Source organism: Neofelis nebulosa, chromosome X (assembly GCF_028018385.1).
Source record: "Neofelis nebulosa isolate mNeoNeb1 chromosome X, mNeoNeb1.pri, whole genome shotgun sequence".
Lineage (NCBI taxonomy): Eukaryota > Metazoa > Chordata > Mammalia > Carnivora > Felidae > Neofelis > Neofelis nebulosa.
The window spans coordinates 17,634,242-17,655,293 of NC_080800.1; the positions used below are offsets into that span (position 1 = coordinate 17,634,242).

Below are 21,052 nucleotides of genomic sequence, written 5' to 3' on the forward strand. Positions count from 1 at the left end.
TGTCTCCAGTGTTTTCTTCTAGGAGTTTTATAGTTTCAGCTCTTACACTTATATCTTTGATGTATTTTGTGTTAGTTTTTATATATGGTATAAGGTAAGTATCCATATTCATTTTCTTGCATGTGAATTTCTGGGGTTTTTGTTGTTGTTACTGTTGTTTTTTAATGTTTCTGTGGGGGAACAAGAACTTGGAGCTTCCAGGTAGCCATTTGGCTGACATCCTTCTGGATCCTATGGTTTCTGATAAGAAATAAGCTATTAAATCATGTTCCCCCTATGAGTAAGGTACTGTTTCTGTCTGGCTGATTTTTTTCTTTGTCTTTAGTTTTCAGGAATTTGACCATGGCATGTCTTGGTGTGGGTTTGTTTGGGTATCCCGTTTGGAGTTCATTCAGCCTCTTGAATTTATAGGTTTATGTCTTTTGTTATATTTGGAAAGTTTTTAGCCATTATTTCTTTGAGTCCTTTTTCAACCCTGCCCTCTTTCCCTTCTCCTACAGGACTTCAATGACATGAATTCTGGATCTATTATTTTTGTACCACAAGTCCCTGAGGGTCTATTCTTTTTTTAAAATCTATATCCTCTTTGTTGTTCAGATTTGGTAATTTTTTTTAATGTTTATTTTTAAGAGAGAAAGTACGGATGCACATGCACAAGCAGGGGAAGGACGAGGGGTCGGGGCAGAGGATCCCAGGAAGGTTCTGTGCTGACAGCACAGAGTCTGACACGGAGCTTAAAGTCTTGAACTTGAGATCACGCCTGGAGCCGAAGTAAAACGCTTAACCAACTGAGCCACCCAGGTGCCCCTAGATTTGGTAATATCTATTATTTCAAAAAGAGAAGAAATAAAACCAGCAATGGAACTCAGACCCAAGGAATGACATGCTGGTGAGTTCTCTGGGTTTTTACATTTTTGCTCATATATTACAGAGCTGAATAACGCAGCACCCTGGAAACCTGGAAGGTGCAAACAAAAAAATCTCAGGAAGAGCCTGCTCTCTAGCTAAGTGACCAGGAAAGGGGCAGCCTAGCAAAGTAGAAAACATCAAAATAATAACCACTCTGCTCCAGCCAAATACAACAGAAAAGATCTGTGACCCTACCCCCACCTATGCCAGCAAAGGCAAAGTAGGGAGCCTACACTTCTACTTTGCTAGGATGTAGCATAGCACTCCAGTGCCCCTGTCATGGTGGTATCAGACAAGGCCAAGTGGGAACTGGAACACTCATCCTTGCCAGGCAGTAATGATCCCCCTTTTACTTCTTTCAAAGTCTTATGTTTGTTTTATACATAATGTCCAGGGTTTTTAGTTGTATTTAGTGGGAATAATAGGGAATGGTACCTCTACTTGATCCTTCTGGAAAAAGAAGTCCCCCTCCTTAATTTACAAATATAAATCAGATCATTTTTCTGACCTGCTTACAAGTCTTAATGTCTTTTTACTGCACTACAAACTAGTTACCACACACTTACAAGATCCTGTTTTCTCCAACCCCATCCTATTTCTCTAGCCTCCTTTATGCCTTTGCTCATTCACTATGTTTCAGCCACAGTAATTTCCTTCTGTTCCTCAATCACCTCAAATTCTTTATTGCCACCTGGACTTCACACATGATTTTACTTCCCCTTGAATGAGCTATTTCTGATCTTTTCCTGCTTATATTATTACATCTTAAGACCGTGCCTAAGAAGTCACCTAGTCAGAAAAGTCTTCTCTGATCACCTTTAGGAGTTTCCTCTCTTCCTCATCTCAATAATTCTCTATCACTATACCTTGTACATATCATATCAGTACTTTTCATAATTTGCATCTGTCTACTTGTATATTGTATATTTCTCACTATGTTACAACTATGTTGTAACTCTTTAGGGCCATGAGCCATATCCATTATATTCACTAGTTTATCCACAAAGCTTAGCCTATTGTACAATGTACAAATTACATTGCCATCTTATAATCTAGAAGGATGCTTATTTATTCATTTGGTATGAATTCATATTTCCATATTATGGAATATACTCAAAATACTTTTGTATGTCTCTGTCATTTTGCTTGCTATATTATATCAAAAATATATACTGGTATGCTTTGGTTTATAGGATTTGAGGACAGCAACCATATTTTACTCATTTTTGTAATAATGCTTAGCACAAAATATATACAGAGTAGATGCTCTTGATGAAAAATCAATAAATGGTACCTTGCATTGTGCTACAAAGTATTTCAAACAGTGCTGAAGAGAAACTAAGGAAAATATTTTCATTAATTAGATCACCAAAATCACTAAGTTTCCTTTCAAAATCAAGAAAATGTCAAAAGTAGTGACAAACTTACGTCTCTCTCTCCTTCAGGATACAGTTCCTGGTCAGTGAAAATAAGTCATTTGTTCCACTTGGTATGAGCATCCTTAATATGCCAATTTTCCTAGAAGTAAATAAGACCCATTTCAGGAAAACAAAGACAAAAATCCATGGAGAAAGAAAGCAATCTTCCTTTCCCACTCCCCACCTTTATGCCTCTGTAGTCTGTCAATTATTAGATAAGGATTAAACAATTTGTCTCCTACCTTAAGTACTTTTTGCATTTAAAAAAATATGATCTATAGGGATGTACCATTTACCTTATAAACAGGACCTATGAACTTATCTAGCACCAATTTTGCCAGTTCACATTTTCCACTAGAAAATAAGACTGATAAATGTTCAGAGGAAAATGGACCTAACATCTTGAATATGAAGGAATTCCCTAAAATCTAGGTGTTTTATAAAAAATAATGTCAAACCTCAGAAGAAAGGGTTTAGATCACGGTTTTGTTTTTATCATGCAACAGTAATAGAGTTTTTTTAAATTAATTATGGGGTTAACTTAGGGAACCCAAATAATTAGGGAAAATGCAGTCTTTCCCAATTTGAAATCAAGTTGCTGCTGCTGCTGCTACTTTACTAGGCCAGAGCTGGACTGCCCTACTTTATTCAGACAGAGGTTCAGCAGAGCTCACTCTTTTGGGGAGTACTTATGGACTTCCTAGATCAGATCTGTGCCAAATGGTCAAGCAGTACCTGAGCAACAGAATGGTGGCAGCTGCTAGGCTGGCTTATCACACTTCCATAGATTCGCTGGGTAAGGTGAAAACAACCCCACATGGATTTAGAAAATGTATTATTTACACAGACAGCAATGCAAGATCAGCATGTCTCAACTCCAAATGTCCCTAGTCTCAGGATGATACCAAACCAGAGGGGCCAGAGGATACAAGTGATGCAGTGCTCTGTCATCAAGGAGCCAACTCTAGGCTACAGCTGAACAGTTCTTTAGTCTGAACTGTTTATACCTGAAGCTGATGCCTCACTGGAACCAGGGTGGCAAATGAGAAATGGACTTGGGATAGCTCTGCACAAGACTCTGTTGCCACGTTCCAAGGAAGATCACCGGGCATTTTGCCAAGACATGTGTCTTAGTGAGGTTGAGTCTTGCCTACATGGCCTGTGTAGAGATGTGCAAGATCGCCAGAATGCCATGGCAAACATGTTCTACAATCTGATGAGGAGAGGAATTCAAACCTCGCTTAGTTTAAAAGATGCTATCATTCTTTAAGTGGCAAAAATATAATCAGATAAGAGTAGAGATCATCATTAGTGTCTGGAATTTCATCAGAAAAGAGAAATGCAAGTGGTGGTGGTAAATTGAAGGATCATTAGCATTCATCGTGGAGCCATCTGAATTAGATATACACATAGGTGGCTATGAGGAAGAAGAAAAATTGACTCAAGAAAAAGTTAATGCCCTATATACCAACCCTCCCCATTTTGACATCCATTTCTTTTGCAGATCTTAATAAGGCAATGAAGGATATCCAAACTGACAAAACCATCAGATTTTTCTCAGTTCTTACTGGAACAACATCATTTTTGCACTTCCCACAGCTTTCCATGCCTTTCTACCTGAAATTCTCTTCTCACTGGGCTATCATGACATTCAATTCTCTTGGTTCTTCTTATAATTCACTTATTTTCTTTTTCTTCTATGGGCTTCCTCCAGGGGCATCTCACACTCTTCCTGTCTCATTCATATTCTTGTTTTAGTAGTGACTCTCAAATCTTTATATTCAGCCCAAACTGAGTTTCACATTTATATACATGAATGCAGAAAATGCCCACTGGAAATCCCTTCTTGGCTGTCCATAGGAATCTCATGTTTAGAATGTCCAATACAAAACTAATTTCTCAGATTACTTCTGCCTCCCAAATCTGCTCCTTCTATTTTAAGTGGAGAAGGAATAATTTATTCAGTCACCCAGTCTAGAATCCTGGGTATCATTCTTGATACTGCTCTTTTCCAAACCTCTCATTTCTAATCAATCACCAAGTTCTGAATATTTATTAAATCCATCCCTTTCTGTCCATACCCACTTCTACTATTCTATTGCTGACCCAAGACATCTATTCACTGGTCTATTGCCACATCCTCCACATTGACCTCCCCCCTCAGTATTGTCCCTCTCAACTCTATGCTCTCCATAGCTGGCAGTCAATATAAAACATAAGTATATAAATACGAGCACTTCATTGCTTAAAATTCTTAAATGGCTCTTTTTAGGTTATATTTTAGTTTGAGTTTCTTCCCCTGATCTGCTGGTGTCTACCTCTCCCAGTCCATCTACTGTCACCTCTTTTCAAATTTAGGCTTCCAGGTATCTCTACATAGTGCTCTGTAACTTTGCTCATACTGTCCTGCCTATAAGGTCTTTTCTGCATTATTGTTTGGCTGTTATCCTTTAAGACTTACAATACTCATTATCTCCTCTATAAAGTCTTCCTCCAAGGAGTTACATACTCCTCAGCACATAGTACTGGGCACATCTATCATTGCACTTATCACATTATCCTATTGAATTAACTGTGAATGTTTCCGTTCCCCTACCAGTCTCTGAGTATATTGGGTTATCTTTGCATGCACAAAATCAAACTAATTTTTCTGATCAAAAGATACAACTTGGGCCAGCACACTGGTAGTGTTTAAACAATTTTTGTTGAATACTTTTATATGCTCTTAATTAATGGCTGCAAAGTATACTAGAAACTTCCCTGATGGGCTAGGGCTTCGTGTGTTTAAAAAAAAAAAAACACCTAGATTTCCTAATCTAGGTGGGCTTTGGGATTTTTATTAGACTATGATTAGTATATCAGGGAATACCTAGAAAGAATCCTTAAAAAACCCTATTGGGATAACCTGAACTCCAGCCATTTTCTCCTTACCTAGAGATGACTGCTGTGAATCTTGGTCTGCAAAGGACAAGGCTTGATTTAATAGTTTACCCTAGTGGCAGAGCAGCAAAGAAAGAATTTTACTAATTTAATTATAGTCTCTGGGTGCTTCTCCCTGATAATCTAAAGGGAGATTTGGCCCAGAGCATCAAGTTTATAGCCCCATTTACATTTCAAGGTCTCTTCCTACTTCAATCTCTGACTATTGGAGGCAGGGGAGATTGTTATCTCCTCAGTTATATCAAAGGCTAGTTATTAGCTATTCATAGCTGTTAGTTGAATTGCACTGCAAGAAAATGAAAACATTGTTCCAAAAATTGTGCTAAGCCTTCTCTAAAGCAAGTTTCATATACTGTTCTTGAAAATAACTTGTATTTTGTTTTATCACTACCAGTCTTAGTAAAGTGCTTAGCTAATTTTTCTGATCAGGGTATACAACTTGTGCCAGCATAGAACACCTGCTTTTGAAATTATAGTAAAGGTCTGGGCAAAACTAAATGGAAAAAAAGGGCTCCTATCCTTTCTTGTATTTTAGGACATGGACTACCCTCATAGCTGCTCTGTGTTGTGACTTCTCACTCATCATTCAAAAATGAAAGATATAAGAGAAAAAAATTATGATAAAATATTACTTATTAAAAAAGAAGTCTAAAAATTAGACAGCTGTAGCAAAAACACAATGTAAACAAACGGGAAAAATCACCAGAAAAGTCTCTACAAGACATTTTCTCTAAATGTTAAATAACTAAAAACATTAAAATATGCCCTGCATGGCAAGTCTGAGGTCTAATGCGGAGCTAGCTTCTTAATAAAAGAAATAGGAAACGATTATTAAGGCCATTATAAGATAACCTAGGTTGGAATGTGTGGAGGTTAGAGATATTCAGCTTGCAGTTCCAGAAGAAGCATCCACATTATTTACTTCTGTCTACAGCCGCAGAGACAAAGGCTTGAAGATCCTTCCAGTGGAAGACTTCCTCCCTATCTGACCCAAACCCTAAGAGTCACATCCATTAAGCACTTAGATTCCAGTCTGAGAACCTTTGTAAATTTCACATCTGAAGTACTTAGACTTATTATATATACTATAAAATCTTAACTGAAAATATTTTGGTCAAGAGATTTTAATTTTTTATTGACATCTAGAAGGAGAAGAATAAAAAGGCAAAACTAGAACAGCTGGATGAAAAGATTATTTTAAATGATTTGTTTTGATATGGTTGCAAACATCTCACAAGTTTTATGTCTCCAATTAATTTAACTTAGTATATTTACCCTCTGCCTGCTTCCAAAAAGAATCCAAGTTTGTTTCCAAAGAATCAGTTTGGCTTTTATATCTACATTGTTGAAATGTATGTGATATCATATAATTTGGACCATTATGTTTTGATGTGTATTTTATGACAACATAGCTTTTCCCCTAATCTTTGGGATTATGTTGTGCATTAAGAGAAGGCAAAGTTAGGCTGCCAAAGTTTGTACATAATCACATTGTATTATACTTACAAACATGGGGCCAGGTATCAACATTTTAAATAATAGGCAAAAGAATATAAAACCTAGTTTATTTGAAAAGCTGTAGAAAGAAAAGTGAAGGAAAGATTTAGCTGAGTCATTCGGAGTTAGGAATAAAAGAGTGAAAGCAGTGATGACTTAATCCATTTTCTTCTCCAAATTAAGGATATTTGAGTGAAAAGCCAGTTATGCTCTGAACTAATTCAATGAAATAATTAATGCCTATTATATTGTCAAAATCAAAGGCAATTCTTTTGATTTTTTGTATGTTTTGTAGAAGTCTTGAGGAGGAGAACTTAGAACATGTAAGGCCTTGGTGAACTCTGTAAGATAGTGTAACTCCATACCAACATTTTTGCTCATTCTTAGTTCTTAGAATTATTTTAGTTATTTCAGGTAATTAGACTAAATAAATTCCTTCCTGTAACATAAATAGGAGAATATGTACAACTTAATTCTGATGTAGGGTCTTCCTTAAAATCCTCTCTTCCTGGAATCTTCTTCGGCACCAATCTTTTCATGAAATACGTATTTTTTAAATTTTACTGCATCCTGGTCTTTGGCATTTGTTTTGATTGATATTTCATTCATTATGCAAACAATATCTCACTCTAAACTTCTTTGCAATATATAGGCTGGTTGCTTGTTAAGCATACCCAATCAGAATATGCAGTTTGGAGTTTCAGTCAAATTTGGTCACTTCCTACATTCTCACAGTTGCTGGTCAGGAACACTTATGGTGACTGACAGACTCCTTTGTAGTTAACTTTCTGATGAGACATATTCAGTTAACATTCAATGGACCTTCTCCTTCCAAAGTACTGTTCCGTCTTATGATACTGACATAAATGTTCTTACTAGTTTTAAAAGCTCCTACTCTGGGGCTTCTGGGTGACTCAGTTAAGTGTCTGATTTCAGCTCAGGTCATGATCTCACAGTCTGCTGTCAGCACAGAGCCTGCTTTGGATTCCTGTCTCCCTCTCTCTCTGCCCCTCACCTGTTTGTTTTCTCTCTCTCAAAAATAAATAAACATTTAAAAAAAATTTTTAAAGTTCATATTCTGGAATCACCTTAACTTGGTATTACAATCATGTACCATGACCTCAAACAAATTACTTACCCTCTTTAAGCCTTATTCATTAATTTTTTTCAACATGTATTGAACAATGTGTAATAAGCTCTGGGAATAGGAAGTGAATGTGATAGCCAAGATTTTCTCATCTGTAAAATGTGACTAATAACAGAGCTGTTTTGAGGATAAAATGTATGTAACATACTTAGCACACTGCTCAATAAAATGTTCATTGTTATTATTAGCAGTATTACTTTAATGAAATTACTTTTAACGTCTCCCTATGACTGTAACCTCTGATTCATGATGGATTTGCATCCATTCCACTTCTGAACATAAAGCTACTCCATAACTTACTGATGCTAAAAATGATCTTTTCTAGAAAATACTGATGCAATGTTGAAACTCAATTGGAACATAAGCACTCCAAAATATCTTGCACACCTGATTAGCTAAAAAAGAATTGTAAATCACAGCTATTATCTGGATTGTGAATGGAAGGTGCTATATCTCTGAACCTAGACTTGTCTAGATAATCTTCTAAATTTCTTCCCATATATTTTTAAGTTTGGATTATTAGAAAAATAAACAAGTGTACAGACAGGCCATCTTAAGTTTTACTTGGTTTATATCATTAGCCTGAAAACATCAAAATATTTTAACTACTGTGGTTTGAGTTCTTTTTGTGTATGTGTGTGTGCAGGGATGGCAACTTAAGTTAGTTGAGAAAAGTGGCAGTTCTGCAGCTCATGCAATAGAACTAGAGAAAATGGGTTACTGCAGGAACTGGCAAAAACAAATGACATTATTGAAATGGTTACATAAATAAAATGAGTTCCTCTTTTACTCAATGGGGCTATTTAAGAATGACAAAGAGAAAACATCTATAATGGTGGTAGAGAGTGTGCATCTATACTTTCTAGGATTATTTGTCATTTACAGTGAAGTCTCATTAGACAAACTGTCTTTTACTAAGGGTTCATAGTAGCCTCCAAACATTTCTGAAGAACATGAGTTTCGAAGAATCATGTTTACAATTTGTTACTCATTTAAATACCAGTGTCACCCTTTGGTTCTTACATAAGATTATCTGAAAACAAAAGGACATCCTCTAAAATAGGTACTGAGCACTCTCGGCTTTGAAGGAGTTGGCCAAAAACCCAACACAGCGCCCTTCAAAAGGCACGTGGGGCCGAACCTGTCTCCGTATCACCACGACCAGCAGTTGCAGGTTCCAGGCTCCACGCCTGACTTCCCAGGCCCGGGGCACCACCAGGGGCGGTCCGACAGCACTGGCCATCCTGCCTCGTCATCGCTGCGTTTCTGGCTGGCGGAGCCGGTCACCGTCCGCAGCATTCCCCGCCTAGGTCTCCGCAGGCGTGCGCGAGGCTCGGGAATCACCTCGGAAGCCCACTCAGCAGTGGGGAGGGCGAGAGCGAGGAAAGCCCGGGCTGTCGTTGTAACCCCCGCGCTTTGGCGGTGTCCCCCACCCCTCGGCAGCGCGGCCACAGGTACCTCCTCAGCCGCCTCAGCCTTCAGCGTTCAACTGGTGGGCGGCCCGTCCCGCAGCCGCCACGTCCGCTCAGAATCCCCTCCGAGCCGCCAGCACCTGACTGACTGACCCAGGGCTGGGACTCGCGCGGACACCGCTGCGCACGCGCTCCTAGCGCGCCTCTGTCCCGGGGCGGCTCGCGGGGCGGGAACACGAAGCTGCTAGCCGCCCGCACCTGCCTGACTGACAGACCTCGGGCTCGGGCCTCGTGCTGGAGCGCGCACGCGCACACGCCTCGCGCGCCTGCCGTCGGCCCCGGGGGCGGGACCGCGCGGCAGCGAGCAGGCGGGGGGCTCGTGGTGCGCGCGCCCCGCACCCGAGGGCTGCGGAGAGATATTTTGGGTGGCAGGAGGCCCCTCGTCATTTCCGCCGGGCAGCTTGTGGTGCTCGGGGCTTCACTCCCGCGCGCGAGGCGAGCGAGCAAGTTGGTTGCGGGCGTGCAGCGGCGGCGGCTCCTTTCCTCACCGTCTCGACCCTCGGCGGTGCAAGGCATGAACTGAAGCCCAGGAAGGACGGAGACCCGAGCGGAGTCGGGGAGCAATAGCAGCAGTCGTCTCTGCGGGGACCAAGCAGAGAGTCTGCACTGAGCCGCGACCCCGGCGCGTTTCTCTCCCCGTCGCCGTTCCCACCGCGCTGTCGGCCGTTTGTTAAGAGACATTGAAGCCGCGAGACCCAACACACAAAAGCCGTCTTCTCGCCACCCGCCCAGCGAGGCAACGGCCAGCAAAGGACCCCACCTGAGGGCGGCTCGGGCTGCCGAGTTCGTTTTGTGTCTGATCTCCGCGCCCCGCGCGGTAGCGACCCCGTGCTCATGGCTCTGATCATGGAACCCGTGAGCAAATGGTCTCCGAGTCAAGTAGTGGACTGGATGAAAGGTAATGCCCGCTGTGCGGAGGGCGAGGCGATTCTAGGGCCGGTGGTCCCGGAGCGCCAGAGGGATGGGGCGCAGATCAGGGCCGAGCACGCCATCGGGGCTTCCACTGGCTGATTTGTGGTGCGCCGAGGCGACGGCGGGGTCCTCCAGGGCAGGGGGGGGCTCGGGATCTCGATCTCCTATTGTCTTCAGTGGTGGCTCCCCAGCCACAGAGGGGCGCGGAGAGCGCCGGGGTTGCCAGCGCTACCCGATAGGAGGTTAGAAGGCGGGCCGCGGAATCCCGGTGCATCTCGCCCGCTTCCCGCTGCCCACGTCGCCCATAGGCTGGGAGGACGTGGCCACCCTTGTCTCTTCCCCTCAGGGAGGAGCCCCCAGGGACCAGCTCCTGTGTTCATTCCTTCCCGGGCCCCTTTGTTCCCGGGAAACCTAACGCCCCCTCAGCGGCTGCCCCTGCCAGGTGCCTTTTCCAGCGCCAACTCTTCCTACAACTTTTAAGCCCATATAATGGGGTCAGGACGCGGCTGCCTGGGTTTGGATCCCGGTAGCTTCCCCAGATTGAGCCGAGGATGCTGGGCGGATGCGCTACTTTGGGGGAGAGGAAAACGTGCTTTCCCCTGGGACAGCATCCGCGGTGGTGTGTTGGCTCCCTCCTGCGCAAACCCCTGCCCACCCCCGCAAACCCTAGCGTCCTTTGCCGCCGCCTCTTCTTCTGACCCGTTGAGGCTTTGGACCTCATGGCTTTTTTATTGGGGCCTCGACGCCAGGTGTAAAGTGATACGCATTCAGGTGCCCCCCCATTTCTTCCATCTTGAAGGCTCACCCCTTTTTTTCCCTGGCAATTTCTAATAACCGGTTGTAGACACTCGCCCTCCTAGTCGCAAACGTGGGCTTTTTCTTTAGTCCCTGGGCTTTCCTGCCACACTATCTCCCTCTGTTGTCTGAGTTAAGGGGCTTGTAGAGGATTGCCCCCTCCCCATGAGCACTTCCTCCCCTCATCACCCAGATTCCTAAATTTTGGGGAATTCTGACGGGGATGGATGGGTTGAAATAAAAGACTCTTGACCACACTTGGGAGATGTTAGAGCTTTGCTTGTGGTTATTCCTAGGCGCAAACTCTAGTCAAGGACCAAGGGATTACTATTTGTAAAAATGCACGTTGCAAAGATGAGGGAGCCCCTTCTGAGGGCTTGCTTAGCCGACTGACTTTCTAAGCTCCGGGTACTTTAGAACGAAAGGTAGGATCATTGGAAGTGATTAAGAACGACAGAGAGAAAGTCAATTTTTTTCCCCCTTTTACGAACCTTTTCAGCCTCTTGCTTATTCTTACGGATTTTCCTTTTTACATTTGTTTTCTTTTTATTCCCTTGCTTGCCCCTTTATTCCTCATTTAGTTTTTTCTTTTCTAATATGTGAAAGTGCTTCGTAACTGCAAAGCACAGTACACTTGAGAGTCTATTGAATTAAGTGGAATTAATTATCGACTGCCCCCCTGTGTGCGGTGCATTGTGCTAGGGTGCCATGGGTGCCGTGACTAAGACAAAGTCCTGCAGTGGCTCATCTTTCCTGTTTCTTCTTTTCATATTTGCTATTGAAATTCTGCTTTCCTAGATTTCCACCAACCCCCACCCCCTTTGGATTGTCAGAGACAAACATCTGCCTTCTCTGTTTTTCAGTCATGGGATAAACAGCCAGGCTAGGCGCAAGAAGCAAGAATGCTTAATTAAAACCTTTTTTTCAATTTGCCTAAAAGGTTACTTTAGTTGGAGTCTATACTGAAATACTCAACAAAAAGCTATCTTGGCTCCATGGGAGTCTGATTACCTTCAGAGACTACCTCTCACAAATTCCCATGATGCTTGTAGTGAGTGATGCATACTCCATCTTCTTTGCCTTCACTCTCCCAGTATAATCTTGCAGTTCTTCTTTATCTACAGTTTAGGTCCACTGAAACAAGTAGAACATGTGATATACATATTCTGACACGCGTTTAGTTTTCCAGAACACTACTCCTTTAAAGATCTCTCCAGCCCTTTAAAAATGTCTCCAGTCTAAAATGAGCATCTTTGAAGTTGGGCTAACATTGTTAGCTGTGATTTTAAATGATTGTCATATGTAAGTTGAATAACTTGTTTTCATACCTGTTGGTGATGCATTTTAGAGCTATTTGAAAAGATCAAGCAAGTAGCCAAGATATAATTTGTGTATTTTTGAACACATTAGACTGGAAGAAAAAACCAGTGTCATTATCTGTATATTTCAAGTCCCAAGCTGCTTACTGCTGAAATTTCTATAATATTCATATAAATTTGATGTAAGATATTATCATAAAATAAGATTTTGAAGAATAGTTGGATGAAATGAACATTTCCTCAAGTTGTAATTACACTGTTACCTTAATTTTTTCTCCCTACCCTTTTCCTCAAATAAGCTTTATAAAACACATTAAAAATATTTTCCCCCTTTTCTCAGGTGCAGTAATGTTTAAAACTCAACTAATTTAGGCTGTAGCTTTGGAATGACTAAACTTCATTTGGTGTTGTATAAGATATTGTGTTACAAAAACAGTAACAAAGAATGAATAGGACTTTTAAACAACTGCAACATTGTAGGAGTTCTTCAAAGCATGCTCCTAATGTGACAGTTTCATCATCCTTAACATTTAAAATATATGGCATATGCTCTCAGCTAGTCACAATCATAAATAGTTTTTTTTTTTTTAGTAAGGTACATGGTTTATGCTCTTTCTAGGGTATTTTTCTCTTTACTAAACAGAAAAGGAGCCATTGAGCATATAAAAATAGCATGGTTGGGGCGCCTGGGTGGCGCAGTCGGTTAAGCGTCCGACTTCAGCCAGGTCACGATCTCGCGGTCCGTGAGTTCGAGCCCCGCGTCAGGCTCTGGGCTGATGGCTCGGAGCCTGGAGCCTGTTTCCGATTCTGTGTCTCCCTCTCTCTCTGCCCCTCCCCCGTTCATGCTCTGTCTCTCTCTGTCCCAAAAATAAATAAAAAACGTTGGAAAAAAAAAATTTAAAAAAAAATAAAAAAATAAAAAAAAATAAAAATAGCATGGCCATATATTCATGCTTCTAGACAATTTATACAAATGGTATAGAAACTCAGCAGAGAGGGAAATGAAGGGGAAAAATGGGCTAATGAGATTATTAAGCTTTGGTAGCATATTTTCAAGATTATTCATGAAGGACCATTTCTACATTGCAATTCATTTTGATATTTTTTATTAAAATATATTTGAGGGAGACAAATATTAAATTTATATATTATGATTAAAGATATAAGGAAACACTTGCATTATTTTTTGCTCACCCCCAACTCCACTATTTGTAAAATCCAATACTCACTGAATTTTCTCCTGATAATAAAAATTTGATGTGGCACACTGTCAATGTTAGTTACTGTAAATATATGAACTCCTCATAAGTCAGTAAAATAAGCAGTTATATTCCAGAAATCTTGATAGTACTTCAGGGAATTTGGAAATAAATAGCCTCAAAATTAATTTTGAAAATTAATTTTAGGGGTGCCTAGGTGGCTCAGGCGGTTAAGCATCCGACTTCAGCTTGGGTCATGATCTCACAGTCCGTGAGTTTGAGCCCTGCGTCAGGCTCTGTGCTGACAGCTCAGAGCCTGGAGCCGGCTTTGGATTCTGTGTCTCTCTCTCTGCCCCTCCCCTACTCATGCTCTATCTCTCTCTGTCTCTCAAAAATGAATAAATGTTAAAAAAAAATTTTAATTCATTTTATAAAAGTATTTTTTGAGAAAATCAAATGTTCATCATTTAGCATTTGAAACAGCCCTTTTTTGTCAATAGGAAATTGCATTCGATCCTCTTATAGTTTTGACAAAATTGTGAAATGTAAGCTTTTTTAGAGTAAAGGCAAAGCCTTTATTGGAAGAAGGTATAGGTTAAAAAGTAGGCCAATAATGGTTTCTAATTTTTGCTCAGTGTTTTACTCTAAAATACATCATATCTCAGTTCTTATCTGTTCACTTGCAGGACCTGTAGAAATACTTCATAATCTGTAGTTGTTTGATTTACTTTTTTGCCAACTGAAATATAGCAAAAATGTCTGAACACTTCAGGCCCCTATTATTAATTTCATTATTAATTTTCCTTGTCTATGTCACACCCAATAATTCAATTTTCTTCTTCTCACACTTTTTCCAACTTTGAAACTCCTTCAGAATATCCATATGACTAAGATATTTTCTGTGACCAGCTCCCTTCATGGCATTTTTTTTTTCCAGTGCTCTTTAATCCCTTTTCTGATCAAACAAAATGCATTATTGTTTTTAGAGTCAATCAACAGGCCCTGCTTTGCTGGTCTCCTCTTATGGTCTCTGTGACTTAACTCTTTCTACTCTTGTAATATGATTCCTAAAACTTTAAATTTTAAGATAGCTTTTTGCAAACCATCCCACAGTTAACTGCTCTGCTCTTTCCTGTTTACTATAAACCATTTTCTTTAAAAACCATTCCCTAACTTCTACTTTCTGTCCTGATGACTCAGCCATCTTGAGGATAGAAAATGAAACACATTATTTTAGGTATAACAAACAAAGATAAAACCAACACTTTGCATACAACCCTACAAAAGAGGAAAATGCAGTGATGAAGTAAGGCCTATTTATTATTATTAAAGTTAAATGCTACAAGGAGAATGTATCTGATAAAGAAATTTTGACAGGCACAATGCTCTCGAGTAGTTCCCCCACCATAGGACCTAGAGCTGAGGTTGAAATTTATTTTAATTAGATAAAGAAAAATGTCAAATTTTTGAGTTAAACTGTATTGAGAGAGAGGAAAAAAATTTCTGGCAGGAACTTGAGAAGTTCATACTGTGCATACAGTGCATATGTAAGAAGAAAATATGTTAAGTGATCGAACTGGTCGTATCACTTTTGAAAAATTAGGTTTTTTTTTCTCAATTGCAGGATGACTACATAGTCAACAACAATCACCTGCTTTGGATTTGACATTTTTTGAAACTGAATACTTGTCATTTCACACAAAGAAGAAACTTACCTTTTCTGTACATAGAGTTTAGTTCACAGGGAACATCATTTTATTTATACTATCTTTAACATTTGTTCTTTAAGGTAACATTCATGATTTAGTGCAGATTAGGAAAAAAAAGAGTATATTTATGTAGGTATATTCTGCTGCTTAGAGATTATTTAAATCAGTACGTCTGCATGGAAGGGGCTTTAATGGATTGTTTTAAATAAATTATTCTCTGCTTTGGTGAAATTAGTCACTTGTAAGGGAAGGCAGTGACATTGACAAGCCTAAGCCAAGACAGAGACTGGTGCCAACTAGAACATTTGCTAAATTTAAAAAACATTTGCATTATGTATACAAGCACCAATGGAAAGACAAGATGATGCTTTTAGTAAGTCGGAGGAATCCATGGGGAAGGTGGGGTTTTAACAACCTTTTACACAATTTATTTAACTAATTTATATTCTTAGATGGATTTAGTCCATATGCAGAGGCACGGCAGGAGACTCTAGAGTTGAAATGAGGTTATTAACCAGAAGGGTTATGTCTAAGTTTGTCTGCTTGAAGGAGAGAGGTGGGCAGTAGAGGGAAAGTGAGGGTGGAGCCATGAGTAGGTGGCACAAAAGTACAAGAACAAATCTGCATTTTACAAAGACAATAAAACTCTCATCATGTCCTGAGTTTAAATAAATACCACATTATAAAACTTTGGCTGCCAAAAATAAGCCCACAAAGAGTGTGTATTGAATTAGTACAGCTGTTTCAAATCTGTTTCTTAGGAATAATTTGGAAATAATGTTTAAGTGAGTTATTTTGAAAATTAATTACATCATTAACATGTTGTTGGATATTTAGAATTTTACTCATCCAAATTCTGATATGAAAAATGAAGATAGACTTAAATATTGCTGTTGTTCTTAAAGCAATGATAAAGTTTCATTTTCATGTATAACAGAGTGATCTCAGATTAGGACTTAAATTTGTTCTTAATAACTTTTAGATTTCTATGTGACTTCACTACAGCACCTCAAAACATAAGGTTTATTGTGAAAGATGAAAAATTAGCTTTTATGAAGAGTGCTAGAAGAATAGATCATCTGTAGTAATTTAAGAAAGGGAAGTGAGAGTAATTTGAAAAAAAATACAGTCTAAAGATTTTTATTTTTTTTATTTTTGTAAATGTTACCCCCTTTTAAAATATTTTATTTACTTTTGAGAGAGAGAGGGAGGGAGAGAGACACACACAAGTCGGCGAAGGGCCGAGACAGACAGAGAGAGAGAGAGAGAGAGAGAGAGGGATGGAGAGAGAGGGAGGGAGACAGAGGATCTAAGGCAAGCTCTGTGCTGACAGCAAAGAGCCCAACGTGGGGTTCAAATTCACGAACTGTGAGATCATGATGTGAGCTGAAGTTGGACGCTCAACAGACTGAGCCACCCAGGCACCCCAAAAGCTTTTTATTTTTTAAGACTTTGCCATAGTTTAGTGTCCGCTAAAGAAAAGCAAATAGTCTTCACTACAGGATCTTTGTGTTGAAGAACACTCATTGAGTGAATTCAGTTTTCATGCATATCATAGCTTTCTGTTCCCCAAAATGGAGCATTTCTGTTGTTGTGGGAACTAAATGATCAAAAGAAGACAAAGAGTTGATTTTTGCTAAGTATTTTAAAACATTGTTTTTGTATTAAAACAAACATAGATATTATATTCATGGTGTAGGGGGTGCCTGGGTAGCTCAATTGGTTGAGCATCTGACTTCTGCTCAGGTCATGATCTAACGGTTGATGAGGTCGAGCCCCGTGTTGGGCTCTGTGCTGACAGCTCAGAGCCTGGAGCCTGCTTCAGATTCTGTCTCCCTCTTTCTCTGCCTCTCCCCCACTTATGCTCTGTCTCTCTCTGTCTCAAAAATAAATAAACATTAAAAAATTTTTAAAAAGTATATTCATGGTGTAGAAAGCAAAGTTGGCATGATTTTAAAGATGAGACCAGAGGCTTTACAGGAATTTAAGCTTGCAGCAAGCTGTTTCAAACCACATTTCCCAGACCTTCCAGGGTTATGAGTATACTTCATTCAGCAATTATGGATACATCAGTGGAAAAGTTTGAGAAGTGCTGGTTTGGGTTTAAGAAAGGTAAAATTAATGTCCTTACTCTTTTTCTCCTATTGCAAGGTACCAAACTCAGTCAAGGTCATGATAATTATAGCATCTTACTTTTTTGTTTGTTTATTTGTGTGTGTGTGTGTGTGTGTGTGTGTGTGTGTGTGTGTGTGTGTGTTTGATCCATAAACCTGTTGTCAGAATAAACTTCTTGGGAATGTTTTCATCTTATCCAATCCTCTCACTTCTCACCCCATCAGCTTAAAAATTTTAATGGCTTCTCGCTGTTTTTAGGATAAAGATCAGAGTCCTTAATATGGCATGTAAGACCATTGAAGGTTGGCTATTGCCTTTGAAGTAAGCCTTATTCCTGGTACTAGTTATACTGGCTTTCAATTTTGTTTGCCTACCACTGAGACTTTGCACTTAATACAGTTTCTCTTGCCTCTTTTCTTCATCCATTTAAATCCTACTCATCCATCAGATACATCTCAAGCCTCCCCTACTACACCACAGAAAAGCTTTCTCCATTGCCACAGTCACATCAAATCCTCAATTGTGTGCTCTCCTGGTACCATTTGTATCTTTGTCCCATATGCCAGTTTTATTTTTACATTAATTTCTATGGTTATTTGTTGAGGGCAGGGACATCATCTTATTTGCATAACAATTCATAAGAAAGTATCTGGTGAAAAGCAGGCACTCAGGAAATGTTTGTCGAGTGAAGAAATACATACGTATTCACAAATTACTGGTCTGTCAGCAAATCTGCTCTCCTAAATGACAATGCATGTAAAGTCCCTTATAATAAGTACTCTAATGAGTACTTCAGTGCCAAGTTGTATACTGTGTTCCAGAATAGAGTGGAAGGGTTGCTTTAATTCATAGTTGTATCACTCTAGCCAATTCATAGTTTAGATTCATTATGGCCTAAATCATAGTTTAGATTCATTTTGTTAAGAAATGTTAATAATTTCAATGAATCTACGACACTTCTGTTTTTAAGCTGTAAATATTATTTGCTGATGTCACTTAATTGGCCAACACAATAGGCAAACATTGCTTAAAAAATTAAAACATACCCCTTAAGAATTTAAATTTATTTTTTATGCAGATTTTCTTTTTTTTTCCAACTTTTTTTTTTTTTTTTTTTTTTTTTTGGGACAGAGAGAGACATAGCATGAACGGGGGAGGGGCAGAGAGAGAGGGAGACACAGAATTGGAAACAGGCTCCGGGCTCTGAGCCATCAGCCCAGAGCCCGACGCAGGGCTCGAACTCACGGACCGCGAGATCGTGACCTGGCTGAAGTCGGACGCTTAACCGACTGCGCCACCCAGGCGCCCCTTATGCAGATTTTCTAACTGTTTCTTCATTTTGGTGTTTTTAAAAGAACTCTATGCATTTCGGAATGCATGGTAGAGTGAAATTGATAAATGCTTTAAGTTTCTCTTATGAGAAGAAAAAATTCATGTAACAAATTAAAATGTATTTTTCTCTTGTGAGAAGAAAATGTCTTTTATTTGTTAATTTGGAGGATAAAAATGGAAAAATTGCTTTTAATTTAATAAGAACCATTATGTTTATTATATTTAATGTTGAATTTATATTATTTATTAATAGGAATAAAACTCAGATATTTAAAAATGCATCTTAAATCAGAATTTTTTATATAATTTTCCTTCCCTCCTGATTTTGGTAGATGAATTTTAACTTTTTAAAGTAAATACAAATTTTGGCTAATTTTTGAAGGTCACTTGTTAAGAACCTATGTAGAGTTATCGTGAAGTGTAACTTTTTGAATATATGTGCCTCATTTGGATTTTTTTGTTAATTACATCTTACTGGATAATCAAATAGAAAGTAATAGGAGAGTCTTCTAATAAAGCAAGCCCTTACCTACAAATTTACAATGGTTACTGTATAAATCAGAGTAAATGAAAAAATTCTTAAACTTTTTTAAATGTTTATTTTTGAGAAACAGAAAGAGAGAAAAGGAGAGAGCATGAGTGGGGGAGGGACAGAGAGACAGGGAGACAGAGGATCCTAAGTGGGTTCTGTGATGACAGCAGAAAGCCCAATGTGGGACTGGAACTCACTAATCATGAGATCATGACCTGAGCCAAAGTTGGACGCTTAACCAACTGAGCCACCCAGCCACTCCAGAATAAGTGAAAATTTTAAGACTTTAACATAGCTTTTTGTATATCTGTTAACTCTTAAGAAACACCACCTTCAGACTTAACCTTTCTAGTTAGCAGTATAAAACAATGTTTTGCAATTGTGCCCTGATTTAAATTGCAAGTAATGTACAATACACTAAATACAAATAAATTGCAAATACAAATTACAATATGATAGAATTTTTTAAACTTTAAAGATGTATTTAATTTCTGATTGGTTTCAATTTACACTACAGTCATTAATTTTTTTATTTAAAAAAATTTTTTTAACCTTTATTATTTTTGAGAGACAGAGAAAGACAAAGTGTGAGTGGGGGAGGGGCCAAGAGAGAAGGAGACACAGAATCCGAAGCAGGTTCCAGGCTCTGAGATCATGACCTGAGACAAAGTCGGACACTCAGTCGACTGAGCCACTCAGGCACCCCCAGTAATTAATTTCTAATAAAAGTTTTCATTAATCTTACTCTTGCAATTTCAGGAAAGAAAGGGTAGTGGGTATTTGCATAAATTTATTGAATTTTAAAATTTACCGAGTACGATAACTGCTATTTTAGTTTTCTATGTTCATCTACTGAATACTTTGTCACAACATAAAATTGTTTTAAAAACTATTAAATAAGCCAAATTCAAAATGGCATTAAGGTATTATAGTTTGCCAAGATGAAAAGATTGTTATATCCACTACTTTTTATTCAGCGGAAACAAAAATACTTCTTTGAAAAGATATATGTGCCCCAATGTTTTTTGCAGCATTATTTACAATAGCTAAGGTATGGAAACAACCTAAGTGTCCATCAATAGGTGAATGGATAAAGAAGAAGTGATACACACACACACACATACACAAACACACAGATGAATATTACTCAGCCTTAAAAAAGAATGAGATCTTGTCATTTATGATAACATGAATGGACCCAGAGGGTATTATGCTAAGTGGAATAAATCAGAGAAAGACAAATATTATATGAATTCACTTATATATGGAATCTAGAAAACAAAAGAACTGACAAAAAACACAAACAGACTCATAAATACAGAGAACAAACTGGTAATTGTTGGAGGGAAGAGTTGGGGGATGAGTAAAACAGGTGAAGGGGATTAAGAGGTACAAACTTTCAGTTATAAAATAAGTAAGTCATGGAGATGAAAAGTACAGCATAAAGAATAAAGTCAATAATACTGTAATAACATTGTATGGTGACACACAATGACTATACTTATAGTGGTGAACATTACATAATATACAGAATTGTTGTATAACTATGTTGTACACTTGAAATTAATATAACATGTCAATTATACTTCAATAATAAAAACTTTTAAAACACATAAAAGCATTACAATAACTAATATCAAGTATAACACAATCTCTTTTATATTTACTTGACATTAATGTTCTTGGAAATTAGTTTCATTAGGTGGGTTACAAAGTCTTCTGATAAGGTGATAGATAAGAAGAAACCACATTGTTA

At 38.9% G+C, this 21,052-nt stretch overlaps 2 protein-coding genes across 10 annotated transcripts in view; one reads left to right on the forward strand and one right to left on the reverse strand.

Annotated features, from left to right (window-relative positions):
• The window catches only part of LOC131502771 (uncharacterized), a 517,527-nt gene extending 507,463 nt beyond the window's left edge, over positions 1-10,064 (reverse strand). For 3 of the 4 annotated variants that reach the window (XM_058713727.1, XM_058713728.1, XM_058713726.1), the window contains exons 1-2: positions 9,370-10,064; positions 2,338-2,427 (exon numbers count right to left, since the gene is read on the reverse strand). In XM_058713727.1, coding sequence (XP_058569710.1) covers positions 9,390-10,064 — 675 coding nt within the window. In that variant the 3' untranslated portion in view covers positions 2,338-2,427; positions 9,370-9,389. Of the gene's footprint in view, positions 1-2,337; positions 2,428-9,052 lie in introns of all 4 variants that reach the window. The other variant, XM_058713729.1, reaches the window with a different exon arrangement.
• Positions 10,065-10,175: 111 nt separating this feature from the next.
• Positions 10,176-21,052, forward strand: part of CNKSR2 (connector enhancer of kinase suppressor of Ras 2) — a 299,979-nt gene continuing 289,102 nt past the window's right edge. For all 6 annotated transcript variants that reach the window (XM_058713719.1, XM_058713721.1, XM_058713722.1 and 3 more), the window contains exon 1: positions 10,176-10,281. In XM_058713719.1, the coding sequence (XP_058569702.1) occupies positions 10,218-10,281 (64 nt within the window). In that variant the 5' untranslated portion in view covers positions 10,176-10,217. The remainder of the gene's footprint in view (positions 10,282-21,052) is intronic.